The 26,800-nt window shown below is 50.4% G+C and overlaps 1 protein-coding gene across 5 annotated transcripts in view; it reads left to right on the forward strand.

The window, feature by feature from the left end:
* The first annotated feature begins 2,758 nt into the window (after nt 1-2,758).
* CAMKK2 (calcium/calmodulin dependent protein kinase kinase 2) overlaps nt 2,759-26,800 on the forward strand; it is a 49,283-nt gene continuing 25,241 nt past the window's right edge. The window contains exons 1-7 of one of the 5 annotated variants that reach the window (XM_047696962.1): nt 2,787-2,889; nt 17,810-17,899; nt 19,546-20,032; nt 24,433-24,480; nt 25,166-25,219; nt 25,871-25,922; nt 26,278-26,411. In XM_047696962.1, the coding sequence (XP_047552918.1) occupies nt 19,586-20,032; nt 24,433-24,480; nt 25,166-25,219; nt 25,871-25,922; nt 26,278-26,411 (735 nt within the window). In that variant the 5' untranslated portion in view covers nt 2,787-2,889; nt 17,810-17,899; nt 19,546-19,585. Of the gene's footprint in view, nt 2,890-17,809; nt 17,900-19,545; nt 20,033-24,432; nt 24,481-25,165; nt 25,220-25,870; nt 25,923-26,277; nt 26,412-26,800 lie in introns of all 5 variants that reach the window. The other 4 variants (XM_047696960.1, XM_047696964.1, XM_047696963.1 and 1 more) reach the window with 4 other exon arrangements.

Below are 26,800 nucleotides of genomic sequence, written 5' to 3' on the forward strand. Positions count from 1 at the left end.
GCATTTTAATAAAACATAGACTGGGGCGCATAGGTGGCCCAGTCATTTAAGCATCTGCCTTCTGCTCAGGGCCTGATCCTGGAGTCCCAGGATCAAGTCCCACATCGAGCACCACATTGGGCTCCTGCTCAGCAGAGAGTCCGCTTTACCCTCTGACTCTCCCCTCTCATGCTCTCTCACTCTCTTTCTCAAATAAAACCTTAAAAAATAATAAAACAGAGACAATTTAGTAACATACAGAATAAAATATTTTAACAAGTAACCGGAAGAGACATCAACCAATATCTATTTTGGTTTCTTTAGTAAAGCAGGGGTTGCCAAATTGTTGCTCACATGGGTTGAATCTGGCATGCCACCTGTTTTTTATATGTCCTGCTAACTAAGAATGGTTTATGCATTTTTAAATAGTTGAAGAGAAATCAAAACAATAATATTTTGTGACATGTGAAAATTATATGAAATTTAACTTTCAGCGTCTGCAAATAAGACTTTTATTGGAACACAGCCACACCCATTCATTTGTCTGTGCCTGCTAGGAAGGCTGAGAAGTTGCAACCACATGGCTTTGAAAGTCTAAAATAATTACTACCTGGACGTTTGCAGAAAAAGTTTGCTGACCCCTGACATAGAGTCAGAAATGTTCAAAATGTTCCCCCATCAGTCCCAATACATATTCTGGGGGGAGAAAATAGCAAAATATGGAAAAACAGAACTGGGGCGCCTGGGTGGCTCAGTGGGTTAAGCTGCTGCCTTCAGCTCGGGTCATGATCTCAGAGTCCTGGGATCGAGCCCCGCATCGGGCTCTCTGCTCAGCAGGGAGCCTGCTTCCCCCTCTCTCTCTGCCTGCCTCTCTGCCTGCTTGTGATCTCTCTGTCAAATAAATAAATTAAAAAAAAAAATCTTAAAAAAAAAAAGAAAGAAAAACAGAACTATGCATCCACCATTCAGAACTGACTTAACATTTTAGCATTTGCTGAATTCATTTATAAGTAAAAGGCACAAAACTGTCCAACATTCCTTATGCTCCCTGTCCTTGTTCTCTGGCCCTACTTCTGTCTTTGTGGCAGACTGTCATGAATTTAATTTACACTCAATCCCCACTGACCTTTTTAAAAAGGCTAAGCATGTGTCCATGAATGAGATAGCCTATTTATTTATTTATTAAAGTATTTTATTTATTTATTTGACAGAGAGAGATCACAAGTAGGCAGAGAGGCAGGCAGAGCGAGAGGGGGAAGCAGGCTCCCTGCTGAGCAGACAGCTGGATGTGGGGCTCCATCCCATGACCCTTCAACCCACTGAGCCACCCGGGGAACCCCTATGTGGGGGTTTTAAAAATACTAATTATACATCATATTGTATACTTCAACTTGCTCCTTTACTCAGCATTCTGGTTTGGGGATCTTCCGACCTGTGTGTACAAATAGAATGTACATACTCCTTCGAACTATTGCATAGTATTCCATGAAATGGCCATTATACCTTTTGTTTATCCGTCCCCCCCCCCCCCCCATGAACATTTAGGAAGGTTGTTTTCCGGCTTTTTCGGACTTTTACTATTACCAAAAAAAAAAAAAAAAAAAAAAAATCATGCGTGATGAGTGACATCAGAAATGGTGGTCATCTGGTTGAAAGCTCCGAATTGTCGGTGAGCACCCTTGCAGCATGGAAATACTAAATAAACTGAAGGGGACTGGAAATCCACCCAGTACAAGAGGACTTTGAACTTTTAATTGCTTTGGCCCCTGACTCCCCTCTGGACTCGAATCCCTTTTGGCTCCTTGGCAGGGTCAGCGATACACCGACTGGGTACCTTTTGGGTCAGGACTGGGTTTCGAAACCATCTAAGGTCTGCGGGTCAGGCAGCCTTTGAGGTCTCCTCTCTCCCTCCCCCTGCAATGCCGTTACCCAGCTGGGGCACTAAACACATTCTTAAGGCGTCAGCAAAGGAGGGCGCCCCAAAGGGGTAGAATGCTTGTGAAAAAGATGTATTCCACAAAGAGCATCTAAGTAGTCCTGGGGACAAGCCAGAACTTCACTGGGGTTCATGTAGTTTGGTACATCCGGGTGGAGTGGGGGGTGGGAAAGGAACACCGTTGCCCAGCCTTTAGGGCGGGCCCTGAGTAGTGGTCAGTGGGGAGGCGGGTGAGGAAAGGGGTTTCCCCGAATGGGTGGAGACCCGAAATCTAGGCCGCATCCCCCGCCCGGCGCCTGGTGCAGAGGCAGCAGCCCTGGGACGGAAGCCCGGCCGCTAGGCAGGACCCCGGCTGTCCCGCAGGCTTGGGGAACTTTCCGCGACTCAGCCGCCGCCCTGCAGTCCCCGCGTTTGGCCAAACAAAGCGAGCGCTGCCGGCGCGTCCGGCCTGCCCGAGGGTGCCGCAGCCGCCGCGCGGAGAACCGGGGCAGGTGCGCGCCGCGGGCGGAGGCAAAGTTGCCGCGCGGCAGCCCGTGCTCCGGCGCGCGCCGGGTCTCTCCCGTCCTCCCGGCTCGGCGGCCTCCGGCGGCCGCTCCCGGCCCCACCTCACTTCCCCTAGCCTTCGCCTCCTCCCCTTTCTTTTCCTTTCTCCACCCCGCCGCCTCGCCGCTACTTTCGTCTCCACCGGCTCCCGCTTCCCCTCCCTCCCCGGCGCGGGGCCGAGCCGGCGGGGGCGCGCCGAGGGCGGCTCCGCGCCCGGGTTTCCAGCGGCCGCGGCCAATCCCCGCGCAGCCCGCGGCGTCGTCGCGCCCCAGCCGGGACCCGGCGGCTCCTCCCGCCCCCACCCCACCCCCTGCGCGCCGGCCGGGGCCGCGGAGAGGAGCGCGCGGCCGCGCTGAGCCGGGCAGAGCCGAGCCGGGGGCGCAGAGCGCGGGAGGCGGCGGCGGCCGCGGCGGCGGAGGCGCGGAGCCCAGGTGAGCTGACGGGAGCGGGGCCGCGGGCCGGGGACACAGCGCCGCAGCCTCGGGCGCCCTCGCCCTGTCGGGGCGGGGGACAGCTGCTGGGGTTGCAGACAAAGCCCTGAGGCCGGCCCCAGGTTCCCTTCGCGGAGAGGACCCCACGTGCGGCGCCCCACGCCCCGCCACGTGGGGGGACTCGGCCCCCGGGCGCCCCTTCCCCCGCGTCCTCGGAGCGCCTGGGGCCTCGGAGTGGCCTCCTTGGCCGGGCCGCGCCCGGCTGGGGGTGGCAGGGGCGGTCCCGGAGTTTGGAACCGATGTCACCGGGGCCGGGGCTGTCAAGGATCTTGGAGGCGGCCTAGGCCCACCCTCTCGCGTTTGACAGGTGGGGAAAGCTACAGAGTGCAGGGAAAGAGAGGGCCGCCGGCCTCTGAGCACCCCACCCCCGCATCCCGCTTGTCTTGGGGGCAAACCCAGGCCCTGGTGGGTGGGACCGACAGCAAGGGGCAGGACCCTGGATCAGCAGTTGCGGGGCCTGGGGACCTTTGCCTCTCTAAGTTGGCCCTCTGCCTCTGCCCTCCGGAACCTCGCTGGCTGGTCCTTTTGACCTAAATTTACCTCCGGTCCGCAGCACTCAGTGCGGAGAGGTGCCTTCTCCGTCACCCTCTGCTTGAATGTTGGGGACGCGGGGGGTCTGGGCCCAGCCCCGTAAGCATTGGGTCTTGATGCCTGGAATGCCATCCTGTCCAGCCTCGAGCTCCTCCTGGCTCCCCCCACCTCTGCGCTGCCCAGTTTGGGAAGCGGGGTGTTTTCACAGCTCTGCCAGCCGCTCTGCTGCTCTCACTTGTCCTTAGCGAGGTTGCACCTTAGCCTCTCCTGTCTCCATCAGAAGTTTGGGGTGGAGGGATACCGTTTGGAGAGGGGGCTGGGAACTCAGTGCCCTCAGTAAGAGAGTGGCTCGCTGGCTTGAGGTGGGACATGTAGTGTCCACTTCCTTAAAGGTAACTTTAATCTGGAAGTCCCTACAGTCCTAGAGATAGAAACTTCATGTCCCCTAGAGTGGTACCGTCATTTACCACACCCCCTCTCCTAGCCCTGCCCCAGGGGAGAGAGAAGAGGATAGCTCTCTGTCCCCATAGGCTGCCATGTTCTCCGGGAGGTAGGGGCAGCAACAAGGGGAGGGTTTTGGGGGAGTGAGACCCCCCCCACCCCCGCCTCCCAAACCGCCCCATGAAAACATGCTATTTAAGAATAAACAGTTCGTGCTATGCAGATGCAGCTTTGTGGTGAGCCCTGGCACCTCCTTCCAGATTGCTCAATTTAAGCCCTTCCTATGTAGAAAGCAGCTATTCCTAGTGAGAGCACAGTGTATTTTTGTCATAAAAAGTAATAGCCATCATTTGATGAGCCTCCAAACACTGTGCTATGTGTTACATTTATTATCTCATTTAATGCCTACCAAAATCCTAGAGGCAGAAATGTTTACTCCCATTGTAGAGATGAGGAGGTCAAGGGTGGAAACAATCCTGCAGTGTTGCTTGGAGTTAGCCGCATTCTATAGAGGGATCAGAGAGGTTAAGCAGCTTGCTCAGGGTCACACAGCCAACCCAGACCTGTCAGGCCCTTGAGCCTATTGTACTTTACCACCTCTCTTACAGCAGGGTCCCTTACAAGGCTGTCCTCAGCTTTTTGAGGGACCCAGAATTGTTTACTAAGCCAGCTTAGGAGGACACAGAGCTAAGCGGGCATGGTACTGATGCGAATTGACTTGTCTTTGCTCCCAGGTTGTTAGTGGGCTAGTGGCCAAATATATTCACCAATAACTCTGCAATAGCTCTTACCAGGGGCAGTCGCACCTTCCTGGCAAGCCTTTGGAAAAGTGCCTGGTGACTTTTGGTTCTCAAAGTGATGCTGAGCACTTCTGGCTTTGGTAGGCCAGAGCCAAGGATGCCAAATGTCCGGCAAGCAGGCCAGATCCATTCCAGGCATGAAGAATTGCCCTGCCCTGAATGCCAGGAGTGTCCATGTTGAAACACACCAGGAGGAGTAAGTGTGTTGGGAATGAAGGAAGCAGAGGGCGATGGAGTTTCTGGAGAAATCTCTTCTTGCTGGTATGAATCCAGGAGGCTCCCAGAAGGAGGTGGTGCTTGTGCTAAGTCTTAAGGGATGGGCTAAAAAAAAAAAGAGAGAGAGGGGGCCACCTGGGTGGCTCAATGGGTTAAAGCCTCTACCTTTGGCTCAGGTCAAGATCTCAGGTTCCTGGGAATGAGCCCTACATCCCCCACATCGGGCTCTCTGCTCAGCAGGGAGCCTGCTTCCTCCTCTCTCTCTGCCTGCCTCTCTGCCTACTTGGTGATCTCTGTCAAATAAATAAATAAAATCTTCAAGAAAAAAAAAAAAAGAGAGAGACAGAGATTGCATGGGAGTGGGAGGGGAAGGGTCTGACCTGGAGCGGGAACTTTCTGCAGTCACCCAGGAGTTTCCTCCTTGAGAACCTCAACCTGCATCCAAGATGGGCTGCTGGGTGGGGCAGGCCAAGCCTATTTTCAAGGCTTTGTTTGGCTCAGATTCCAATGTGGGTTGCAGAGTCGTCCTCATCCCATCATGAACTCATTTAACGGAAGGTAGGGGCAGCAACAAGGGGAGGGTTTTGGGGGAGTGAGAAAGGTCACATGAAAGGTCATGAACTCATTTAACGGAAGGGCTCAGACAGGCAGGGTACTTGAACTTGGTTAGGGTCAGTTGCAACCTTCCTTTCTTCATCCCATCTTCTGGTAACTGGGAAGCCTTGAGTTTTTGCTACCTTTCCTGATCCTGGAGATTTGGGGCAAATGCTGTTTCAGATTGTCCTTTGGGTCCGAGGGCCTTGCGTTGCTATTTTTCCCTGGATGTTTTGCTCTCCCAGTCAGCTCCTCCCCTTTGAGCTACAGGACCCTGGGGGGTGGGGAGGGTGGGGTTAAGGCACGCCTGCCTCCAGGGTGCCGCCTCGGCCTTCTCCCTCAGTTCTGCGCCTTCTTTCTTGGAAGTGAAGGAAATTGCATTCCTCTCCTGGAATGGCCTTTTCTTCTTTCAGCTGTGCTGGTTCCCTTATGGACCCGTTAATGTGACCTTTCGTGTCTGGCTTGTCTTTCTTGGAGCGAAATGTTTCCGAGTTTCACCCATGCTGTAAAGTATGTGGGTGCTTCTCTTCTGTGGCTGAGTAGTATTCCCTTGTATGGATAGACCCCATCTTGTTTATCTATTCATCAGTTGGCGGACCCTGGGTGCTTTCCACTGTGAGGGTTTCTTTCTTTTCTTTTTTTTTTTAAAGATTTTATTTATTTATTTGACAGAGAGAAATCACAAGTAAGCAGAGAGGCAGGCAGAGAGAGAGAAGGAAGCAGGCTCCCTGCTGAGCAGAAAGCCCGATGTGGGGCTTGAACCCAGGACCTGGGATCATGACCTGAGCCGAAGGCAGTGGCTTAACCCACTGAGCCACCCAGGCACCCCAACTGTGAGGGTTTCTTAAGGCCACTTCGTGCATACCTCTGCTTCCTCAGAGCCCAGTTAATGAACCTCTGGGTCTGGGATGTTACTTTGTCACTTTGTTGGCAGACAGAAGGTGGTGGAAGCAAGGGTCTTGGAATTCAGTTGGGGAACAGTTACCAGAAACAGGGTTTTCAGGACTCCCTCCATCTCGGGCCCCCTCCAGCTCTGCCACAAGAATCCTGCTTCCTTCGCAAGCCCGGTGCCTCCAAGCTCAATGCACAGGGGTGCGGTGTGATTTTTCAGGGAGAGTGTGAATTTCATTCTGTCCCATTTCTTCAATCACGGTGATTTATTAGACGCAGGTCCACATGTCATCTTTTGGCATGTATTTTTGTGAGACTTTTTCCAGGTAAGTAAATGCACAAAGTAGAGAAAGCCTCCCCAGACAGATGGAGCCCTAACCCTGTGGCCAGGAGTGGAGTCAGCGCAGTCTCCTGACAGCTTGGCCAGAAATGCCTGACATGGAGGAAATCAGAAGCCTAGTGAACCCGGAGCTGGGAGGAAGCCCAGAAAAGAGCAGTCCCTTAGCCCCATCCCTTTGACAGTTGAGTAGGTGGAACACAGAGAGGAGGGGAGAACAGGGTCTTTGGGAACGCTGTCTGTGAGCCAACGTTCATATAGAAGATGGACTCCAGAGTCACCCCCTGGCCGGGCTGCAGCAGCTCCATTTTACAGATGAGAAAATCAAGGTCCAGGCCCCTGGGATTTGTCTAGTTTCCTGGCATACCTACTAATCCTGAGCTCTCTAGTTTACCTTGACCTCCATATGATGGCAGATGATGCCCATTTTCTCATAGAATAGAATCCCTCTTCAGGAGGGTATGGTTTTTTACTCTCTGAAAAATAAGATTTTAAGTGATTATTTTTTCCTTTCTTCTCTGATTGGATCCCTTCCTCAACACAGAGAAAAATTGGGTATATTCCAGAGGAGGCGGGCGCTGTCGCTCGTGGGGGGATGCCCTAGCATTCCCTACCGGGGGACATTCTTGACCAAAATGGGGAAGGAGTGATTTCAGCTGCCCGTGTTTTCTGTTTCTGTCATTTTGGTAGTGGTGCTGCTGAACTTTTTTCTTCGATTATGAAACATTTTAAGCATAGAGAAAAGCCAAGTTTTGTTTTGTTTTTTTTTGACTGGCTCATGTTTTTTGGAAGGCCGGATGGAAACAGGGCAGAGCAAGGCGCTGTGTTTCACTTAGCAGTGGCTCTGGAACCCTGATGATATGTCACTGAACTGAGCCCACACTATTTGGGGGGCTAGTGACAAGCCCTGTCCTGGGAGCTGAGGGACACTGGCACATGGTCCCTGGCCCCGGAGAGCTGGCAGATGAGTGGTCTGTGAACTCTTAACGGGAGTGCTTTGGGAAAGATAAACAATTCTAGCATCTTCCCCTTTGAAAAAGAGAGAAAGAAAATCCCAAGAGCCTGTTATACCCGCACCCCCACCCCATCCTGAAGGCTGCTGAGCAACTATTTTTATGTTGTCTCTTTTTATCCCGTTGGCTTCTGTAAATAGTTGAGAGATGGCAGTTGCCGAGATAAAAATGCTAATCACAACCTGGAGAGGAGAGAGGATGGTCCCAGGAAGAGATGCCCCCTTACCCCTCCCCAGGCCAAGGTCTGGCCCCTCTGCCCGCAGGGTCTTGAGGTAGGCGGTGAATGGGTGGGGGGAGGGGCATCGCTGGTGGAGTCTGAGATAAGCCTCTGCTGGAGAAGTTTAAATGGGGAACCCGGTGGTTTGGGTGGGGGCAGGGCATGGAAGAAAGAACACCTCCGTCTGGGGTTTTTATAAGTGCATTAGGATTTTTGCCTTTGAGGCTCCTGATGGAAAGGGATTTTATTTAGATTCATTTCAGACAATTCTTCCAGGTTCTATGTCCAGGTGTGGGGGACGGGGTTGGTTCCTCAGAGGCAGAGCCGGTTCCCAGCCCTTCCTGGGCCTTGGCTGGTGTGCTTTGTGCGGGGAGGCTGCAGAGGGAGGGAAAAGGGTGGGAGAAGGGCCATGGGTAGGGATGGTTGGGGTGCCTGGGGATTCGAGGCTGGTCCCCTCTGTCTCCCACCTGCCAGGCTGCAGAATGTTGGAGTCTGATTACTTCATTTGTTTCAAATTGTTACTTCTTTTCATTACAAACTCAAATTCCAGTTGTTTCTCTGCCTCTTCCTTTGGTTCCCTGAAAGATTGAGTGGGAGAGGGGGAAAGAAGGAAGATAGTCCCTGCCTCCCTTTCCAGGTAGCCCCCCCACACACACCTGCGTCACACCAACCCACCCACTCACACTTCCTTCTGTTCAAGGTCAGGGCCACTGGGGTGCACCTGGCTTTTAGACGCTTGACTGCATGAATTCTGGGGGGAGCTTCCTTGTTAACCAAACAATAACACTGGAGCTCCTTGCTCTGTAAGTGTCCTGTCCCCCAGGGGACATGGGGCTGCAGGGTCAGAACCTCTGGTTCTCACCCTGGCCTAGTCCGGGACCTGCTGAGCTCCCTTGTGGAGACCACCTCACCTCTCTGGGTCTGAGCAACTCCATGGGCAGCCCCGTGCTGGTGATGAAAGCCTTGGGAGCGTGCACACATTCTTTGGATACATGTAAGCAAGGACGTGACATTCTGTGCACGCTTTGCTTTATTTAAGTCTTGTGAAAAGTGATGCATGTGGACAAGAGTTAGAGGGGAAGATGGAAAGAGTAAAGTTAGCACGGTGGGATTAGAGATAAAGATTTTGTTTTAATATAAATTCAAGCCAGGTGAGGGACTTGAACTTGCTAGCCATGGAAGTGCTTTCCTGGCAACAGCGTCCGTTCAGGGAGCATTTGCTGTGTGCAGGAGAAGGGACGTGCACTTCATCACCATGTCCCCCCAAATCCAGGGGCCTTTGGTTTATACCTGTGCTTTCCCAAAGCGCTGTGTGATGTGGGCAAGTCACTCCGACTCTGCCTCAGTTTCCTCATCAATGAAATAAGCATGTTAAGCATACCTGACTCATAAAGTTGTTCTGACAGTTAAGTGAGATGATACATGCAAATGCTCAGAACAGAGCCTGTCACTTGGCAAGAGCTGTAGGGGCGTGGCTGCCATCTAACGCTGACTTGGCTGCTGCCGCCCTGATGGATTTCTTGTATCAAAGGTCTGGTCACTATCTTTACTTCACTCTGCCCTGTTCGTTCGCCCTTCCTTTCCCCAGCCTTGATTTTTTTTTTTTCTTTAAGATTAAAGAGGAGAAAAAAGAAAAAGTCTTTGGAAGTTCTGGTTTTTGCCTCAATGTCAAGGTGAAGGCTGTGTGGGTCACCGGGGGACCTGTGGCTGCCTGGCACTTTGGTCTGGTTGAGAGCCTTATGGTGGAGGGAAGTGTTGATCTGATAGGGAGTTTAGTGGAGAGGCTTTTCTGTCGATCAGCTCTGTGTCTTCTGTCAGTCAGGACCCTGGGTTGTAAATGACAGAAAACCAATCACAAACTAACTTAAGCAAAAATGGGATCGTGTAGTTAAAAGCTTCGTATATATGGGCTTCAGGCATGGCTGGATCCTGTACTCGGACAGTGTCTCTGGGCCTCAGTTCTTCTCTGTCTCTTCTCTGTTGACTTCATTCTAGGTCAGGGTTCTTCCCAGCCCCCAATAACTCTAGAAATACATCCTTATTGCTCCAAGTTTCACAGAAAGAGACATTCTCAATCCTTAAGCCAAGTCCTAGAATGAGATGTGGTGGTCTGACTTGAATCACACGTCTACCCTTGTATCAGATCTCTTGACCAGAGCAATTCATGCCTCATTAATCAGGCTCAAGTTACATGGGAATCCCTGAAGTTGATGGTACAGACAAGCTCCGTGGAGTCACCTTTCACAAGAAAGAATGGTTTCCCAGATGTAAATCAGGCTGCTGTTATTGGCCTAAAGGAACATAGATTTTGAGCCAACTAAAGAAAACTTCTGAGCAGCCTTGGGATGAGTGATAGAAACAAACGGCTCTAGCCAGTATTTACTGAGTGTCAGCAGTGTTCTGGAAAGTTCTGGGTCCTGGAGTTGATCCATAAACAAGAAAGGCAAAGCCCTGGCTCTCACAAGTTAAGTCAGGCTGATATCTCCAAATCCTATGCATTTCTTTTCTGACCCTCCTAAGATTTCATGTCTTCATGCTCCCTCCCCTCTCAAGCAGGTTGAGGTCTTAGGAAGTCCAAGGAATGGGCCGTATGCTCCCCTTTGTTAGGGATTTTGCCTAGCCTGGACTTTATCTAGGATCCAGTACGTGGACCTTGCAAGGCTGTGGTTGTAATTTTTAGCCCCTTGAAAAACTCAGACCGGTTTTAGCTTTTCCTGGAACCACTGTTTAACTTGGGGCAAATCAGTAAATCTTCCTGAAGGTTCATTTTTCTCATTGGTGAATTGAAGTGGTTGGAGCAGGTGCCCCCTGATGTGTGCCCTGTTTAGCACCGACATCTGATGCATCTCCAAGCAGGGCTTGGAGGGGTGAGATAGGGCGGGAGCTGTGGGAAAAGGAGGTGGGTGTGTGACGTGTGCACTCAGCCTGTCCTTGGTGTTGGGGAGGCGGGGGAGGTGGGGGTGAGGGGGTGAGGGTGGTGGTAGTAGCATCAAGGACTGTGGTACTCAGGCAACTGTATTTCCATCCCAAAGCTGCAGTGAATTATTGCTGGGAGAGAATACAGGCCCGGTGCTGTTGGAGTGCCCAGGACCTCAAGAGACTGGAAATTTTGCCTTTATTCAGAAATGTCCTGGCTTTGAGATGTTGACATCTCATTCAGATAGTTTTATTTTATTTATTTATTTATTTATTTTTAAGATTTTATTTATTTATTTGACAGACAGAGATCACAAGGAGGCAGAGAGGCAGGCAGAGAGAGAGAGGAGGAAGCAGGCTCCCCGCCGAGCAGAGAGCCCCATGCGGGGCTCTATCCCAGGACCCTGAGATCATGACCCAAGCCGAAGGCAGAGGCTTTAACCCACTGAGCCACCCAGGCGCCCCTCATTCAGATAGTTTTAGACACAGGGTAGGCCTGGCCAGTTGACCCCTGAGTCACCACTTGCCACCTTGTTGCTCTCGGGGCTGTGACAGGGACGGGGTCTGTGCATGCTAAGCTGAAACCGGCATTATCCCTCCTGCCCTCTGCCAAGGGAGGGCCTTTGTCTCTGGGGAGACAGTTGGGTTCCGTGCCTCCAAACAAAGAGTGCTCGAGGAAAGACATTTGTAAGGGTTGGTGTCACGAAAGGGGTAAGACTGTTTGGCTGGGCCAGGGCTGGAATCTGGAGTGTTCTTGCTGGCATCAAACCTTAGTGCTGTGTAGGCCAGTCCCGCGGAGCCCCCAGGTCTCCTGCTCCTCCTTTGGGAAACACCTGTCATCGGTGGCCTTGAGGCAGCTGGTTTCCGTGGGTGGGCGGGAGCTGTGTTCGCTTGCTAGGCCTGCTGAGAGGACGGTCCGCAGACGGGAGGCTTCAACGGCAGAACTGGAGCCGCTTACGGTTGTGCAGGCCAGAAGCCCTAGGTCAAGCACCGGGAGGGAGAATCTGTTCTGCCCCTCTCCGGGCTTCTGCTGGCTTGCTGGCCATCTTTGGCATTCCTTGGCTCGACAGGGCAGCACCAGATCTCTGCTCGCACATTCCCCTGTGTTCTTCCCTATGTGGATCTGTCTCTGGGTCCAGATTTTCCCCTTTTTATAAAGACACCACTCAAATTTGATTAGGACCCACCCTTAGTGACCTCATTGCAACTTGATTACCTCTGTAAAGACCCTCTCTTCCAAATAAAATTCCATTCTGAGGTCCTGGGTTTATGACTCCAGCATATCTTTTTTGGGGGGGGGCAGTTCAATCTGTAACAGGTGCCTAGTGGGGTCCCTGGGACTCTGCCCTGGGTTGTCCTTTGTGTTCTCCATCAACTTTCCCTACAAAGCTCTTGTCCTCCAGCCCCTCCAGCTTCCTTTACACACACCCTCCATGCGCTGACACTTGCGCTGACACTCACGCTCACACTCCGCTCACACTCACATGCCTCCAGTCTGGGGAGGAGGGGGTGGTGCTTCTTTCTCTTCCCTCCACTCTCCCACGTCTTTCCTGGCTCAGGACCTTCTCAGAAGCTCACTCCTCCTGGAACAAAGCCCTGCCCCCTTAGCACCTACCTACCCTGTAGGTCTCAGCCGAAATACAATTTCCTGAACCAAGGCCTTCCTTGACCTGCCTGCCCCCCTTATTCCGATATAAAGTGGGCCCCTCTGTTGTCTCTCTCTCTGTTTTTAAGATTTATTTATTTATTTTTGAGAGATCGAGAGTACGAGCAGGGAGAGAGAGGAAATCCTCAAGCAGACTCCCTGTGAGCATGGAGCCAGATATATATGGGGCTCCATCCCGGGACCCTGAGATCATGACTTGAGCCGAAATCAAGACTCGGCTGTTTAACTGACTCAGCCATCCAGGTGTCTCCCCTATCTTCTGTTTTATCTGGTCTTGGTTTCTCCTCGTTTGTACTTACAGAGTCATTTGTGTACCTACTTTTTTTTTTACGATTTTTTTTATTTTACAGAGAGGGAGGGCACACGCGCAGGGGGAGGGGCAGAAGGAGAGGGAAGAAATCTCAATGGGACTCCATACTGAGCACAGATCCAGTGAGGGGCTTAATCTCAGGATCCCGAGATCATGACCTGAGCTGAAACCAAGAGTCAGATGCTCAAATGACAGTGCCACCCAGGCGCCCCATGTACCTACTTTTTTCTTCTTCTTTTTTTTTTTTTAATTTGACACAGAGACAGCAAGAGCAGGAACACACAAGCAGGAGGAGTGGGAGAGGGAGAAGCAGGCTTCCCCGGGGAGCAGGGAGTCCAATGCAGGGCTCTATCCCAGGACCCTGGGATCATGACCTGAACTGAAGGCAGATGCCCAACTGAGCCACCCAGGCGCCGCCCACCCCCCATGTACCTACTTTTAAGAAATCACATCTGGTTTCTTTATCTGCCACATAGTAGGTCCTTAGTAATTACCTTAAAGAACAAATGGGTGAGTGAATTTCCTTTAGGACATCCCTGGGCCTCAGTTTCCCCTTGTTAGAGGATGTATCTGGCCAAGCCTGTTATCCCAGGGAGGACATTGTCCGGGGCCCCTTTGTTATCCCATGGTACCCAGGAGCTCAGGGAACCCCTTCCAGGGTGAGTCTGGAGTTGGGGGATGTCCCTGCCACGCTTGCTGGCTGCTTGCTGGCTGGTCCTGTGGTGCCTCTGCGTTTGGTGAACAGGCACAGGTTGGAAACAGCCCCCAGGAAATGGGAGCGCGCTTCCTAGAGGTCTGTGCCACTTGGCTTCCTGGCAGAGGAAGGAGCGTTCCCTTCATCCTGGCGTGGAGCCTGGTCCATCTGCTTCAGGAAGGGTCTGGTTGCTCTGTTGAGCTGCCCTGTGAGAGGTGGGGGAGCTTGGGGCTGCCAGCCCTGGGGGGGATGGGGAAGGCTTCAGGGGCAGGGAGAGGACACAGATTTCAGGCAGGAAGCTCTAGGGAGAGGGCTCTTTGCAGTTTGTGAAACCCAAGCAGTTTTGCAGAAAGGGCCCCTCACTACCCGCCCCCCCACCAATGGCGCCCTTAGCTGTCCCTCCCTTGCAGAGGGCTGGTGGGGACCAAATGCCCCAGGCAGAATGTTCAGCCATACTTGGTGTGGGATAAGTGCTCAGCTAACTGCTGTTGTTACGCAAACCATTGTCTTTGTAGGATTTTTTTCTCCTGGGCAGAGTGTTGATGGGTTTCATCAGATCATTATGGAGCCTGTGACCTTGTAGGGTCTGTGGCCCCAGATCCATTAGAACCCTGGCTTGGACTCTGTAGGGGTTAGAGGTGGAAGACTTCCCCCTCTACCCTGGCCCCCCGCCCTCATGCCTGGCAGATGGCTGGCTTGGCTCTCAGGCCTCGCTGGAGACCCGAGACACTGAGGTCTGGGTCCTCTTTTCTGAGACTGGGACACATTTGCCCCTCTAGCATAGAGGCTGTCTTTCTGCCCTGCCTCCTCAAGGCCCTGGCCAGACGCCAGCTTGTCAAGGAGACTGATTAAAAGCAGCTTTGCTGGGGGCAGATGGCTTGGTGTCCTTGGCCTGGAGTGAAGATCGATAAGCAATTGTTTTTTTCTTGGCAAGAAAAAAATTCTCCATTAACTTTCTCAGGTGCTGCCAGACTAGTTTTCTTTTCAGGAACTCTGCAGCCCTGTCAGAGGTGGCTGTGGGAGGAGGACAGGCCACTCCTCTTGCCCTGGGGGCGGCAGGCCCCTGTAGCCAGAGTGATGGAACCCACAGGAGAGTAGGTTGGCTGGCTTGGATATCAGTACCTCATAGGAACATTCTGGAACCCAGCCTGGCACGTAGTAGGCATTCGATAGGTAATTATTGAAAAAATAGCTTTTTGAGCATGTGACCATGTACGAGACATGACACTGTGTGCTTAGCTTATTTAATCCTCATGGCTGTCGGGTGACTGCCCATTTTATAGATAAAAAAAACTGAGGCCGAGGAAAGCTAAGTCATTTGTATGTGGCCAGTCCAAGCAACGGAGCTTTAAGGGCCCTGCTTTTCCTTTCCTGGAGGATGCATAACATAATAAGCTGGGCCACAGAGAACCTTGAACTTGGGTTGGATTCTTTCAGTGATCCAGACGGGCAGCCAGGAACAAAGTTAATGATTTCTTTCTCAGACACGGTAAGGGTGGGATAGAGGAATAGGAGTGGGACCAGGGCGCCTGGGTGGCTCAGTGGTTTAAGCCGCTGCCTTCGGCTCAGGTCATGATCTCAGGGTCCTGGGATCGAGTCCCGCATCGGGCTCTCTGCTCAGTGGGGAGCCTGCTTCCCTCTCTCTCTCTGCCTGCCTCTCTGCCTACTTGTGACCTCTCTCTGTCAAATAAATAAATAAAATCTTAAAAAAAAAAAAAAAAAGGAGTGGGACCAGCTGCCTCCTCCTCCTCCTCCTCCTGCCTCAGCCCTCTAGGTTTATTATTCTAACTCCTACCAGGGTTACAGTTACCTTCTTTCTTTAAAGAATTCATTTCTGGGGGCACCTGGTCAGCTCATTTGGTAGAGTGTACGGTTCTTGATGTTAGGGTTGTGAGTTCGAGCCCCACGTTGAGTGTAGAGATGACTTTTTTTTTTTTAAGATTTTATTTATATATTTGACAGTCAGAGATCACAAGTAGGCAGAGAAGCAGGCCAAGAGAGAGGAGGAAGCAGGCTCCCTGCTGAGCAGAGAGCCCAATGCGGGGGCTCGATCCCAGCACCCTGGGATCATGACCCGAGCTGAAGGCAGAGGCTTTAAGCCACTGAGCCACCCAGGCGCCCCTAGAGATGACTTTAAAATAATTTTTTTAGGGGCACCTGGGTGGCTTAGTGGGTTAAAGTCTTTGGTTCAATCGAGCCCCGCATCGGGCTCTCTGTTCAGCGGTGAGCCTGCTTCCCCTTCCTCTCTCTGCCTGCCTCTCTGCCTACTTGTGATCTTTGTCTGTCAAATAAATAAAATCTTAAAAAAAAAAAGATTTTATCTATTTGACAAAAGGGGGAAGTGCTCGTATGTGAGCGCGTGCACGCAGGCTCGTATGTGAGCGCGTGCACGCAGGCTCGTATGTGAGCGCGTGCACGCAGGAACAGATGGAGGTGAAGACTCCCCACTGAGCAGGAAGCCCGACAGGGGGCGCGATGCCCCAAAAGTAAAATACTAAAAAAAAAGGGGCGCCTGGGTGGCTCAGTGGGGTTAAAGCCTCTGCCTTCCGCTCAGGTCATGATCCCAGGGTCCTTGGGATCGAGCCCCGCATCAGGCTCTCTGCTTAGCAGGGAGCTTGCTTCCCCTCCCCTCTCTGCCTGCTGCTCTGCCTACTTGTGATCTCTGTCAAATTAAAAAAAAAAAAGAATTCATGGGGCGCCTGGGTGGCTCAGTTGGTTAAGCAACTGCCTTTGGCTCAAGTCATGATCCAGGAGTTCCAGGATTGATGAGTCCCACATCCAGCTCCCTGCTCCGGGGGAGTCTGCTTCTCCCTCGGACCCGCCCCACATTCATGCTCTCGCTCTCTCAAATAAATAGATAAAAAAAATTTTTTTTAATAAAAGAGTTCATTTCTGAAGAATTACTATTTGCACATGGTACCCAGTAGAATGTTAGTCCTTCCCACCCTGTCTGCCTACTTCTGCAAACCACTTGTTTTCTCTGGAGGCCCCTGTTAACCATTTTCTTGAATACCTTTTTGGAAATAAGCTGTTGCATGTACAGTTTCTTTCACATATAGGGCCTATTTCCCCCTACGCCAAAACAACAACATACTAATGCTTTGGTTTTTTCCATATGACAGCGTGTCTTAGAGCGAATTCATACCGGATTGTGTAGGGTCAACCGAATGCTTGATTTTCTCCTGGGGTACATGCATAATCTTATTTACTCAGTCCCCTGTGGATGGTCATTTCAAACCATACAACCAGAATACATCATTTTTCACATGTGTGAGGTTGTCTGTAGGATGAGATCTCAGGTGTGGAATTGCTAAGTCAAGGGTATGTGCTTTGGACTTTCGTTAGATATCGGTGACTTTCCTTTCATGAGGATGGTACCAATTCAGACTCCTACCATAGCCTCACCAAAATAGTGCTACGATTATACTTTTTGTCGCTGCCAATCTGATAGTTGAAAAAGTAGTAATTCCTAATAGTTTTATTATTATTATGTTAGTTTTGGTAAAATACATATAACACAAAATTTAGCACTTTCACCATTTAGTGGCATTAATGACGTTCCCAGTGTTGTTCACCTGTCACCATTATCTGTTTTTTGGGACTTTTTCATCACTCCAGACTGAACTCTGTGCCCCTTAAACAGTGATTCCCTGGTCCCCTCTCCCCCAGTCCCTGGTCAGCCTCTCTCTTCTGTCTGTATGATGTTGTCTGTTCTAGGTCCTGACTCATACCATTGTAGCATCCAGTGTTTGTCCTTTAACATCTGGCTTGTTTCACTTAGCATGTTTGCAGAGTTCATCCATGGTGTAGCATGTGTTGAAACTTTATTCCTTTTTATGGCTTATTAATAGTCCATTATATGGATAGAACACATTCTTTTAGCCATTCACAGTTGATGGACACTTGAGTTGTTTCCACGTTCTGACTGTGAACGGTGCTGTCAGGAGCAAGGGTGTATATGTATCCATTTGGATCCTAACTTCATTCTTTTGGGTACGTACCTGGGAGAGCACGTGCTGGATCCTGTGGTCATTCACTGCAGTTAGTTTTTGGAGGACGCACCAGACCATTTCATTGTAATTTAAACTTGCCTTTCTCTTACTGTAGCTAAGGCTGAGTTTCTTGATGGGTTTCTTTGTTGCTGTTTTATCTTAAAGTCCTTCATAAATTGTACCTAGGATGCTGCAGTGATTTTGTTAATGCTTTTCCCATTAGTCTTTCCCTCCTCCACAAGAGCACGGACCCCAACCACCTACGTTACTGTCCAGATTGCCGGACACAGAAGCTGTGCCATAAATACTTCTTACAGGACGATCCCAAGAAGGCAAGTGGCATTTCTCTGCCCCTCACCCAGCTCCTCCAGAAAGCACCGACTTTCTGCTCCCATCTTCCTCTCTATCCTCTCACTGCCACACAGTGTCATAAAGAGATGTCCTTTTATTCATTCATAATGAATGAATCTCTCTACTCAGCACCACTGTTTGCCTGGCGCCTTTGTGATGTGGGTGATCAGTCCGGGGCTGCCACTGTTAGCATCCGTGGATGTACTCCCTGAATTCTAGTGGCACCTGTGACATTTGTCCAGCAGGATTTGTCAAACACATGAACCAAAGGTTAATAATCTGTCCCAGAAACAGAAGGAATTGACAGTCTGAGGAAGTGTCAACTTTTTTTTTTTTAATTCACATAACATGAACTTCACCACTTAAAAATGAACACTTCAGCGGCACTTAGTACATTGAAAATTTTATGCCCTTGCTATGTCTGTTTAATTCCAGAACATGGTCGCCACCCCAGGAGACCCTGTACCCATCAGCAGTCACTCCCATTCTCCCCAGCACCTTCTCAGTCCTAGACAACCACTAATCTGCTTTCTGTTTCTATGGATTTGCCTATTCTAGAAATTGCAAATAACGAGAATTATACGTACGTGATCTTTGGGGTCTGGCTTCCTTCACTTAGCATATTTTTGAGGTTTGTCTGGATTGTAGCAGGTGTCAGGACTTCATTCCTTTAATGGCTGAATAATATTTCATTGTGGTTAGACCACATTCTGCTTATACATTCAACTGTTGGACGTGTACATTGTTTTCCCTTTTGGTTACTGTGAATAGTACTATTGGGGTGTGTACCTAGAAACAGAATTGCTGGGTCACGTGGTCATTCTCCGTTTAGAATTTTTTTTTTTTTTTTAAGATTTTATTTATTTATTTGACAGAGAGAAATCACAAGTAAGCAGAGAGGCAGGCAGAGAGAGAGGAGGAAGCAGGCTCCCTGCTGAGCAGAAAGCCCAATGCGGGGCTTGAACCCAGGACCTGGGATCATGACCTGAGCCAAAGGCAGCGGCTTAACCCACTGAGCCACCCAGGCGCCCCTCCGTTTAGAATTTTGAGGAACCACCTCAAAAAACTATTTGATGTCAACCTTTTTTTTTTTTTTTTTTTACTCCTCTTGGGGTGCTTGAACTCACAACCCTGAGGTCAAAAGTTGCATGCTCTGCCAACCAAGCCAGCCAGGTGCTCTGATGTCAGCCTTTTCACTTCCTGTTTGCCTTATGCCTGGCAGGCACCAAGTAGGGTACTGAACTAGGAAAACATTAAATAATAAATATGTTAAAAAAAAAAAAAAGTGGTGGTTGGGGAACAGGCAGTTCTAGGCCCACATCCCAGTTTAGTAACAATCAGCTTGAGCTGGAAGTAGCTGCCGCCTCTGTAGGGGGCAGGCTTACTCTATTTTGGGGTTCCTGCAGAGATGGAGTTTGGAATTCGTCTGTGTGTGAGGAGGGGCTTTTCAAATAAGGAAATGTGGAGTAGGCTCTTCTGTATAGACTTCAGATCACGTCATGTTGTGCAAGACTTTTTAAGGATGTCAACTGGAGAGGGGAGTGAGGTCCCCACTGCTCCGGGAGCGACCCACTTCCCCTGCCCTGCCCTGCCCGCCTCAGGCCACTGACCCTTTCTCTCTCCGCAGGTGGCGCTGCTGCGGATGGGAGTGCCTGGGCACGCGCACCATGTCATCATGCGTCTCTAGCCAGCCCAGTAGCGACCCGGCCGCCCTCCAGAATGAGCTGGGGGGCGGCGGCGACAGCGAAGGCCAGAAGCCCTGTGAAGCCCTGCAGGGCCTCTCGTCCCTGAGCATCCGCTTGGGCATGGAGTCCTTCATCGTGGTCACCGAGTGTGAGCCGGGCTGCGTGGCGGACTGCGGTCTGGCCCGGGACCGGCCCCTGGAGGCCCACGGCCGAGATGGGCCCCTCGACGCCTCCGGCTCCGGGCCCGAGGCCCGGCCCCAGCTGTGCAGTCGCAAGCTCTCTCTGCAGGAGCGGTCCCAGCTGGACGCGAACGGACGCTGCGTCTACGCGGCCCTGCCCCACTCGCCGGTGGGCTCCCCGCAGTCGTCGCCGCGGCTGCCCCGGCGGCCCACGGTGGAGTCCCACCACGTCTCCATCACCGGCATGCAGGTGAGTGAGCTGGCCGGGCCGCAGGGTCCTCTGGTAGGCGGCACTGTTCCAGAACGTTCATTTGGGAGGTGACCCCAGGAAGCCCAGGTGGGGGTGGGAAATGAGGGTAGAAGAGAAGGACGTCAACAAAGGGTGCCTGAGGGAATTGGTTGTGGCCATACACAACTGAGGCTCCATCTTTGGGGAGCCCTGTTTGACCTGTCGAAAGTTCTGTACCTCAGAGTTATCCTGCCTGAGGGCCAAGGGAGCTGGGCTTTTCATACTGACTCCTGACACTTGCTGGTGAGGGCTGCTGGGGGGCAGGTGACCTGCCCTGAGAGTGGGCACAGCAGCTCTGGGGCCACAGGGAGCGTCTGTCAGAGATGCAGGTGCTGGTGGTTGGAGTTTGGCTGGGGATGGTGGTCAGTGAGAAGCCTCTGGTCCAGCAGCAGGGGGCCAGGCACTGCTCTCTCTCTGCACTGTGTGTAAATTTCTCATTTGATCCTTACTGGAAACTTCTGGGAGGTAGGTTAGAACTTAGAGACCCACTAGGGCTCACCAGGCCCTGAGTGCTCTGCCCCTGCCCCCTCTCCCACCCCATCTCCTGCCTCTCTGCTGCCAGCTCACAGGGCTCTGTCCACATTGCCTTCTTTGTATTCCTCAGATATCCATGCTCGTTCCCTCAATTAGGCCTTTACCCCTGCTGTCCTCTGTGCTTGGGCCCCCCACCCCCTGTCTTTGCAGGGCTGTCTCCCCTTGACAGCCAAGTTTCAAATCAAATGTCTTCTCCTCTGAAGGACCTCCCTGACCACCCCCTGTAAGCCCCCTCAGCCCCCAGCCCATCTCCCCTGTCACCCTGTTAGCGACACTCATCACCATCTGATTATCTGTGTGTCTGTTGAGTTGTTTTTGGCCTGTCTCCCTAGCTAGAATGTAAGCTCAGAAGGAACAGTCCTGTCCACCATCAGGTTCCCAGCGCCTGGCACGGTACCTTGTACATAGTAGGAACACAAAAATATTTGTTGAAGGAATGAATGAATTTAATTGGGAGAAGCATGGATATCGAGAATGGCCTTTTAAAGGGGCCGGTATTTAACTATATTTTGAGGGCCGGGTAGGACTTTCATAATTGGAGATGGGTATACACAGAGAGTTCACTGCCGGGGAATGCACAGTGTGAGCAAAAGCCCAGGGGTAGAAGGCAGGATGTGGGGGAAAGGTACTCAGGGCTTCAGCTAGATGAAGAATAGGGCCCATGTGAGGAGCACTGTGGCAACAGGGGAGTTTGGGTTTATTTTGGTTAGATTTGAGTCAGCCTAGAGAGAGAAAGATATACTGCTTTTCCCCATAGCAGTGGCTTTAACATAATAGGGCTTATTTATCATGTAAAATAAATCTGGAGGTAGGCATTTGGGACCTGTGTGGTGGTCTTGTTGTTGTCCTTAAAACCTCATGGTCTCAAGATGGCTGCTGTGACTATAGCCCTCACAGCTTCATTCCAGGCAGGAAGAAGGAACAGGAAAGAAGAGCAAAAGTCATCTGGTCTCTTAAGTCAGTCCTTTTTCCTGGAAACTCTACCCAACAACTTCTGGCTTCTCCTGCTACCCAGAACGTAGTGTGGCCACCCCTAGCTGTAAGAGAGGCTGGGAAATGCAGTTTTGCAGCCTGAGACATTGCCACCGAGCTATCCATTTATAAGGAAGAAAGGGGAGCCTGGAATTTGGTTGGCAACTAGGCGACTCTGCAAGGTCAGAGGAGTGGAGTCAGTACTTGACCCTGGAAGCATCAGGGCCCGATGGGATCTGAGTGGAATCTGGAAGATGAGTTCAGCAGCATTTGGGGCTTAGATTAGGGGCAGCGAGACCCGTTAGGTCAGCTCTGCAGGGCCCCACTTCTGCCTGTCACATCCCTCTAGGACTTAAGGGAATGAAATCGACACTGGGAAGAAACAGTGGAAGCAACCTAAAATGTTCCCTGGTGAAGGGAGGGCTGTGTGAGCCGAGGAGGGCTTTAAGGCAAGTCAAAAGATGCGGGTCTGTGTGTACACTCGGACATGGAACGATCTCCAGTGACGTTGTCGAGTGACAGATGATCTAGTGTGACATCATTTTTGTCTCCCCAAACTCCATCCCAAAACAATGCTCTGTATTTTCAACAGGTGCATGTATGCGTGCATTTACATAGAGAAAGGCCTGGAAGTTTATGCACCAAACTGATGTCAAGGTTCGGGGAAAGGGTTAGAATTGGGGTGGGGGGTTCATGGGAAGTGCTGGGCCTATCTGTAGCACTGGAAGTGTTCTTTTCTTTTCTTTTTAAGATTTTATTTATTTATTTGACAGACAGAGATCACAAGGAGGCAGAGAGGCAGGCAGAGAGAGAGAGAGAGAGGAAGGGAAGCAGTCTCCCTGCTGAGCAGAGAACCCGATGCGGGCTCGATCCCAGGACTCTGAGACCATGACCCGAGCCGAAGGCAGAGGCTTAAACCACTGAGCCACCCAGGCGCCCCGGAAGTGTTATTTTCTATCATGTTTCTTTTCCCTGTTTTACTTCTTACATCACCTAACATTTTCTCCCTAACTATGTTGAGGTATAATTGAAGTAAATCGAAGTGCACATATTTCAAGTGTACAATACAGTCATTGCTGATAGATGCATACATCTGTGAAATCATTGCCCCAGTCAAGGTCACAGACCTTCCCCGCACACCCGATGACACATCCCTCCCCCTTCTTCCCCTTTCCCAGGTACCCGCTGACCTGCTTTTTTAGCATTATAGATTAGTTTGCAAGTTCAAGAACTTTCTGTGAGTGGAATCATCTAGTATGTACTCTTTTTTGGGCTTAGCTTCTTTTACGGCATGATGATTTCGAGACTTGTCCGTGTTGTTACATGTTGTTACATGCTTCCTTTTTATGGCTATTAGCATTTCATTGTGTGCAGTAGACCACTGTTTATTCGTTTACCTGTCAGTGGGCGTTTGAGTCGTTTCCAGTGTTCGACTATTAAACTTGAAGCTGTTTCAAACAGCAAGTCTTGGCATGAACACAGGTTTTCACACCTCTTAAATGAACGGGTAGGAGCAGAATGGCTATGTCCTAGAGGAGGTGTTTGTTAACAAACTGCCCAACTGTTTTCCGAAGAGGCTGCACCATTTTAAATTCTTGCCGGCAGTGTGCGAAGCTTCTCCATGGCCTGCATTATTCTGACAACACTTGGTATGGTCATTTTTGAGTTTTAGCCAGGCTAATGGGTATGGTTTTAATTTACATTTCCCCTATGAGTCTTGACGTTGAGTCTCTTTTTTTTTTTTTTTTGGAGCCTCTTTTCATGTGCTTACTGCTCATTTGTATATCTTCTTTTTTTAAATGAGGGTGTCATTATTAATAAGTTATAAGAGTTCTTTTTTTTTTTAAGATTTTACTTATTTATTTGACAGAGAGATAGAGATCACAAGTAGGCAGAGAGAGAGGGGGAAGCAAGCTCCCTGCTGAGCAGAGAGCCTGATGTGGGGCTCGATCCCAGGACCCAGGGATCATGGCCTGAGCCGAAGACAGAGGCTTAACCCATTGAGCCACGCAGGCGCCCCAGTTACAAGAATCCTTTATCTATCTGGATGCCAGTCTGATGTGTTGCAAATAGTTTCTCTCAGGCTGTGGCTTGCCTTTTGTTTTCTTAATAGTGAGTATCTCAAAGAGCAGAAGTTGTTTGTTTGTTTTTTTCCAAAGAGCAAAGGTTTTAGTTTTTATGAAATTCCGTCTATCACTTAATTTTCTTTTATATCTTGTACTTTTTGTACAGAAAGAACTTTTCAGAAACCATTAAGAAACCATTGTCTGCCTCACAGTCACTCAGCTTTTCTCCACTATGTCACTTTATGTTTTTGGAGGACAGCATAGTCCTTAGATAGGATTATTTGTTTAATTGAAAATCAACATTTTGGAAACACATCTTAAAAATGGGTATTAAAAAAACAAACAAAGGGACGCCTGGGTGGCTCAGTTGGTTAAGCAGCTGCCTTCGGCTCAGGTCATGGTCCCAGCGTCCTGGGATCGAGTCCCACATCGGGCTCCTTGCTTGGCGGGGAGCCTGCTTCTCCCTCTGCCTCTGCCTGCCATTCTGTCTGCCTGTGCTCGCTCGCTCTCCTCTCTCTCTGACAAATAAATAAAAAATCTTTAAAAACAAACAAACAAACAAAAATGGGTATTAAAAGAGTACATACTGTATGATCATCTTTTTACAATGTACAGGAACTAGGCTTTTAGAAGTCAGGGTAATGGTCACCTTGGGAGATGCCTCTGGGTGGCTGGGGGAACTCTCTTTCCTGATTTGGGTCCTGGTGTATATGTTGTTTTGTGAAAAACATACCAGGAGAGCTGCAGACTTAAAATTCATATTCTGTGTGTTTCTGCTTAACTTTCCAGGATTGTGTACAGCTGAATCAGTACACGCTGAAGGATGAAATTGGAAAGGTAAATATCCCAGGAGCCAGGCTAGTTTTCTACATCTACCAAAAATGTCTGAGATAGAGTGGAGGGAATGCACTAGAGCTAGGAGTGGGAAGAAGTCCTTCGAGGCGAGATTGTGGGAGGGTTTTGTCATCAACGGTCCATCTGGCTTATTTTCTTTCTACATCATAATATTAATGTATTTCCACAAAAGCTCAGACAACTTCGAGGGAATTCCATATCACCAACATTAGTGGTTTTTTTTTTTCCCCCTCTTAGGTACTGTCACATCTATTTTTGCTTTTATTTCAGCCAAATAGTCAGTATCTTTGCAGAGGTCAGAAACTCAAATGCCAATAGAAAGCAAGTGAGTAATATAAATGAGCAAAACATGCTAGGGCTAAGGCAGTAGGGAGTGGTGAGGACTGTGGCAAACTGTTAACATGTAGAAATGATTATAGGCCCATATGGCTAGATCTTCTCATGTTTTTTCAAAAGAAGCTGAGAATTTAGATTTTTATATCTGCATCTTTCTGTTTTTAAATGTTGGCAACTAATTCAAACTTTCTAAAAGCTGCCGATGCAACAAAATGTAATTGGAGAGCAGATTTGGCCATTTGGTTGCTGGTTTGCAGCCCCTGTATTAGGGTCCTCATTTTGCAGATTGTAACTTCTGGATAGTATGTCATGGGCATCTCCCTTTATTCAGGGTTCCTATGGCGTGGTCAAGTTGGCCTACAATGAAAATGACAATACCTATTACGTGAGTATCCATGGCCCCTTCCCCGCCCTCACCATTGGCCAAAGTAAAGGCCTCCTTTCCAGAACTTGATTTCCTGGAAGATTTTCTTTGCTCTTGTCTCATTTTATTCTTAGGTCATTTCATTTTGGGCGTTAGGAAGGAAGTGATGTTCCCATTATAGAGATGGGGAAATGGGGAGGCAAAGTGATGGGCTCAGAAAGAAAGCCGATACATTCAGCAAATGTCTCATACCTTTACTCTGGGCTCCCATTTCTACATCCTCCATAGCACCAAGAATCAGGTGGTAGTGAGACAAATTGCCGTTGTAGCTGAGGCTTTGGGGTCAGTCTAGTGTGGGTTCAAATTCTGGCTCTCCCATCTGCCACCTGTGTGTCCTTCCTGTGTGTCCTTGGGCAAGGACACACAGTTGTATTGAGTCCCAGCCAGGAGAGTAAACATGGAACCTCAGAAGCACCCTCAGGGCGGGGGAGATCCTGGCAGTCCAGCCTCCAGGCCACTCGCAGCTGGTCAAGCCACTCTGATGATGAAGTGCTCACTACATTGTCCCGAGGCCACCCGGGTGCCAAGAGCTTTGGCAGGCCTAGGAGTAGAGGGGACTCTCCCTCTCCCTTCCTCCATTTTAACCGAGATGCGGGGTCTTTTCTCTCATAGGCGATGAAGGTGCTGTCCAAAAAGAAGCTGATCCGACAGGCGGGCTTTCCACGTGAGTTTGGTGGGCCGCACCATTGCTCTTTGGTGCAGAGTTGGGTCATGACAGAGAAGATCTCGTTGAATGGTGTCCCCTGTAGGGTACCCGGGTAGAGGCCTCAAAGACTCCTGTCACTATGACCTGGGGTATGGCATGGGAAGGAGGGGACAGAAAGCTGAGCAAGGGGGCTGGGTCTCCAGCCTCCCTGAGTTTCAACAGCAGAGGAGACAGGTGAGAGGAGCAGGCTACTTATGGCCCCTGGTGGCGTCAGCCACTCCAGCCCTGCCAAGACCCCCTCCCTTGCGTTTCCCCCCATTTGCAGAGGAAAAGCTCTTTACCCTGACCCTGGGGTGGTCTGTGTCTCCTCCAGGTCGCCCCCCACCCCGAGGCACCCGGCCAGCCCCCGGAGGCTGCATCCAGCCTAGGGGCCCCATTGAGCAGGTGTACCAGGAAATCGCCATCCTCAAGAAGCTAGACCATCCCAATGTGGTGAAGCTGGTGGAGGTGAGCTGGGGGGACAGGGAGGAGCGAGGCGAGAATGGTGGTTTTCTAGGCCCAGCTCTGTTACTACCCAGATGCTGCACTGCTGGTTTCTAGGGAGAGCCAGGCCAGGTTAAGCAGCTGTTGGAGGACTGAGTAGTAGTATTGCTCCAGGTTCTTTTACCACTGTTCTTTCATGTTATCCTCACCCTTCCCTAAGACTATTACTCCCAGTTTACAAATGAGGACATTGAAGGTCAGAGGGCTACTAAGACTTGTCCTTTATCCATTTTTGTCTTTGGAGCTGGTTCTGTTTCCTCCGTGTTATATGTGCTTTTAGCACAAAGGCAACCACATGCATGTAAACAAATGGGTGTGGCTGTGTTCTAATAAAACTTTATTTACAAAAAATA

Source organism: Lutra lutra, chromosome 12 (genome assembly GCF_902655055.1).
Source record: "Lutra lutra chromosome 12, mLutLut1.2, whole genome shotgun sequence".
Classification (NCBI taxonomy): domain Eukaryota; kingdom Metazoa; phylum Chordata; class Mammalia; order Carnivora; family Mustelidae; genus Lutra; species Lutra lutra.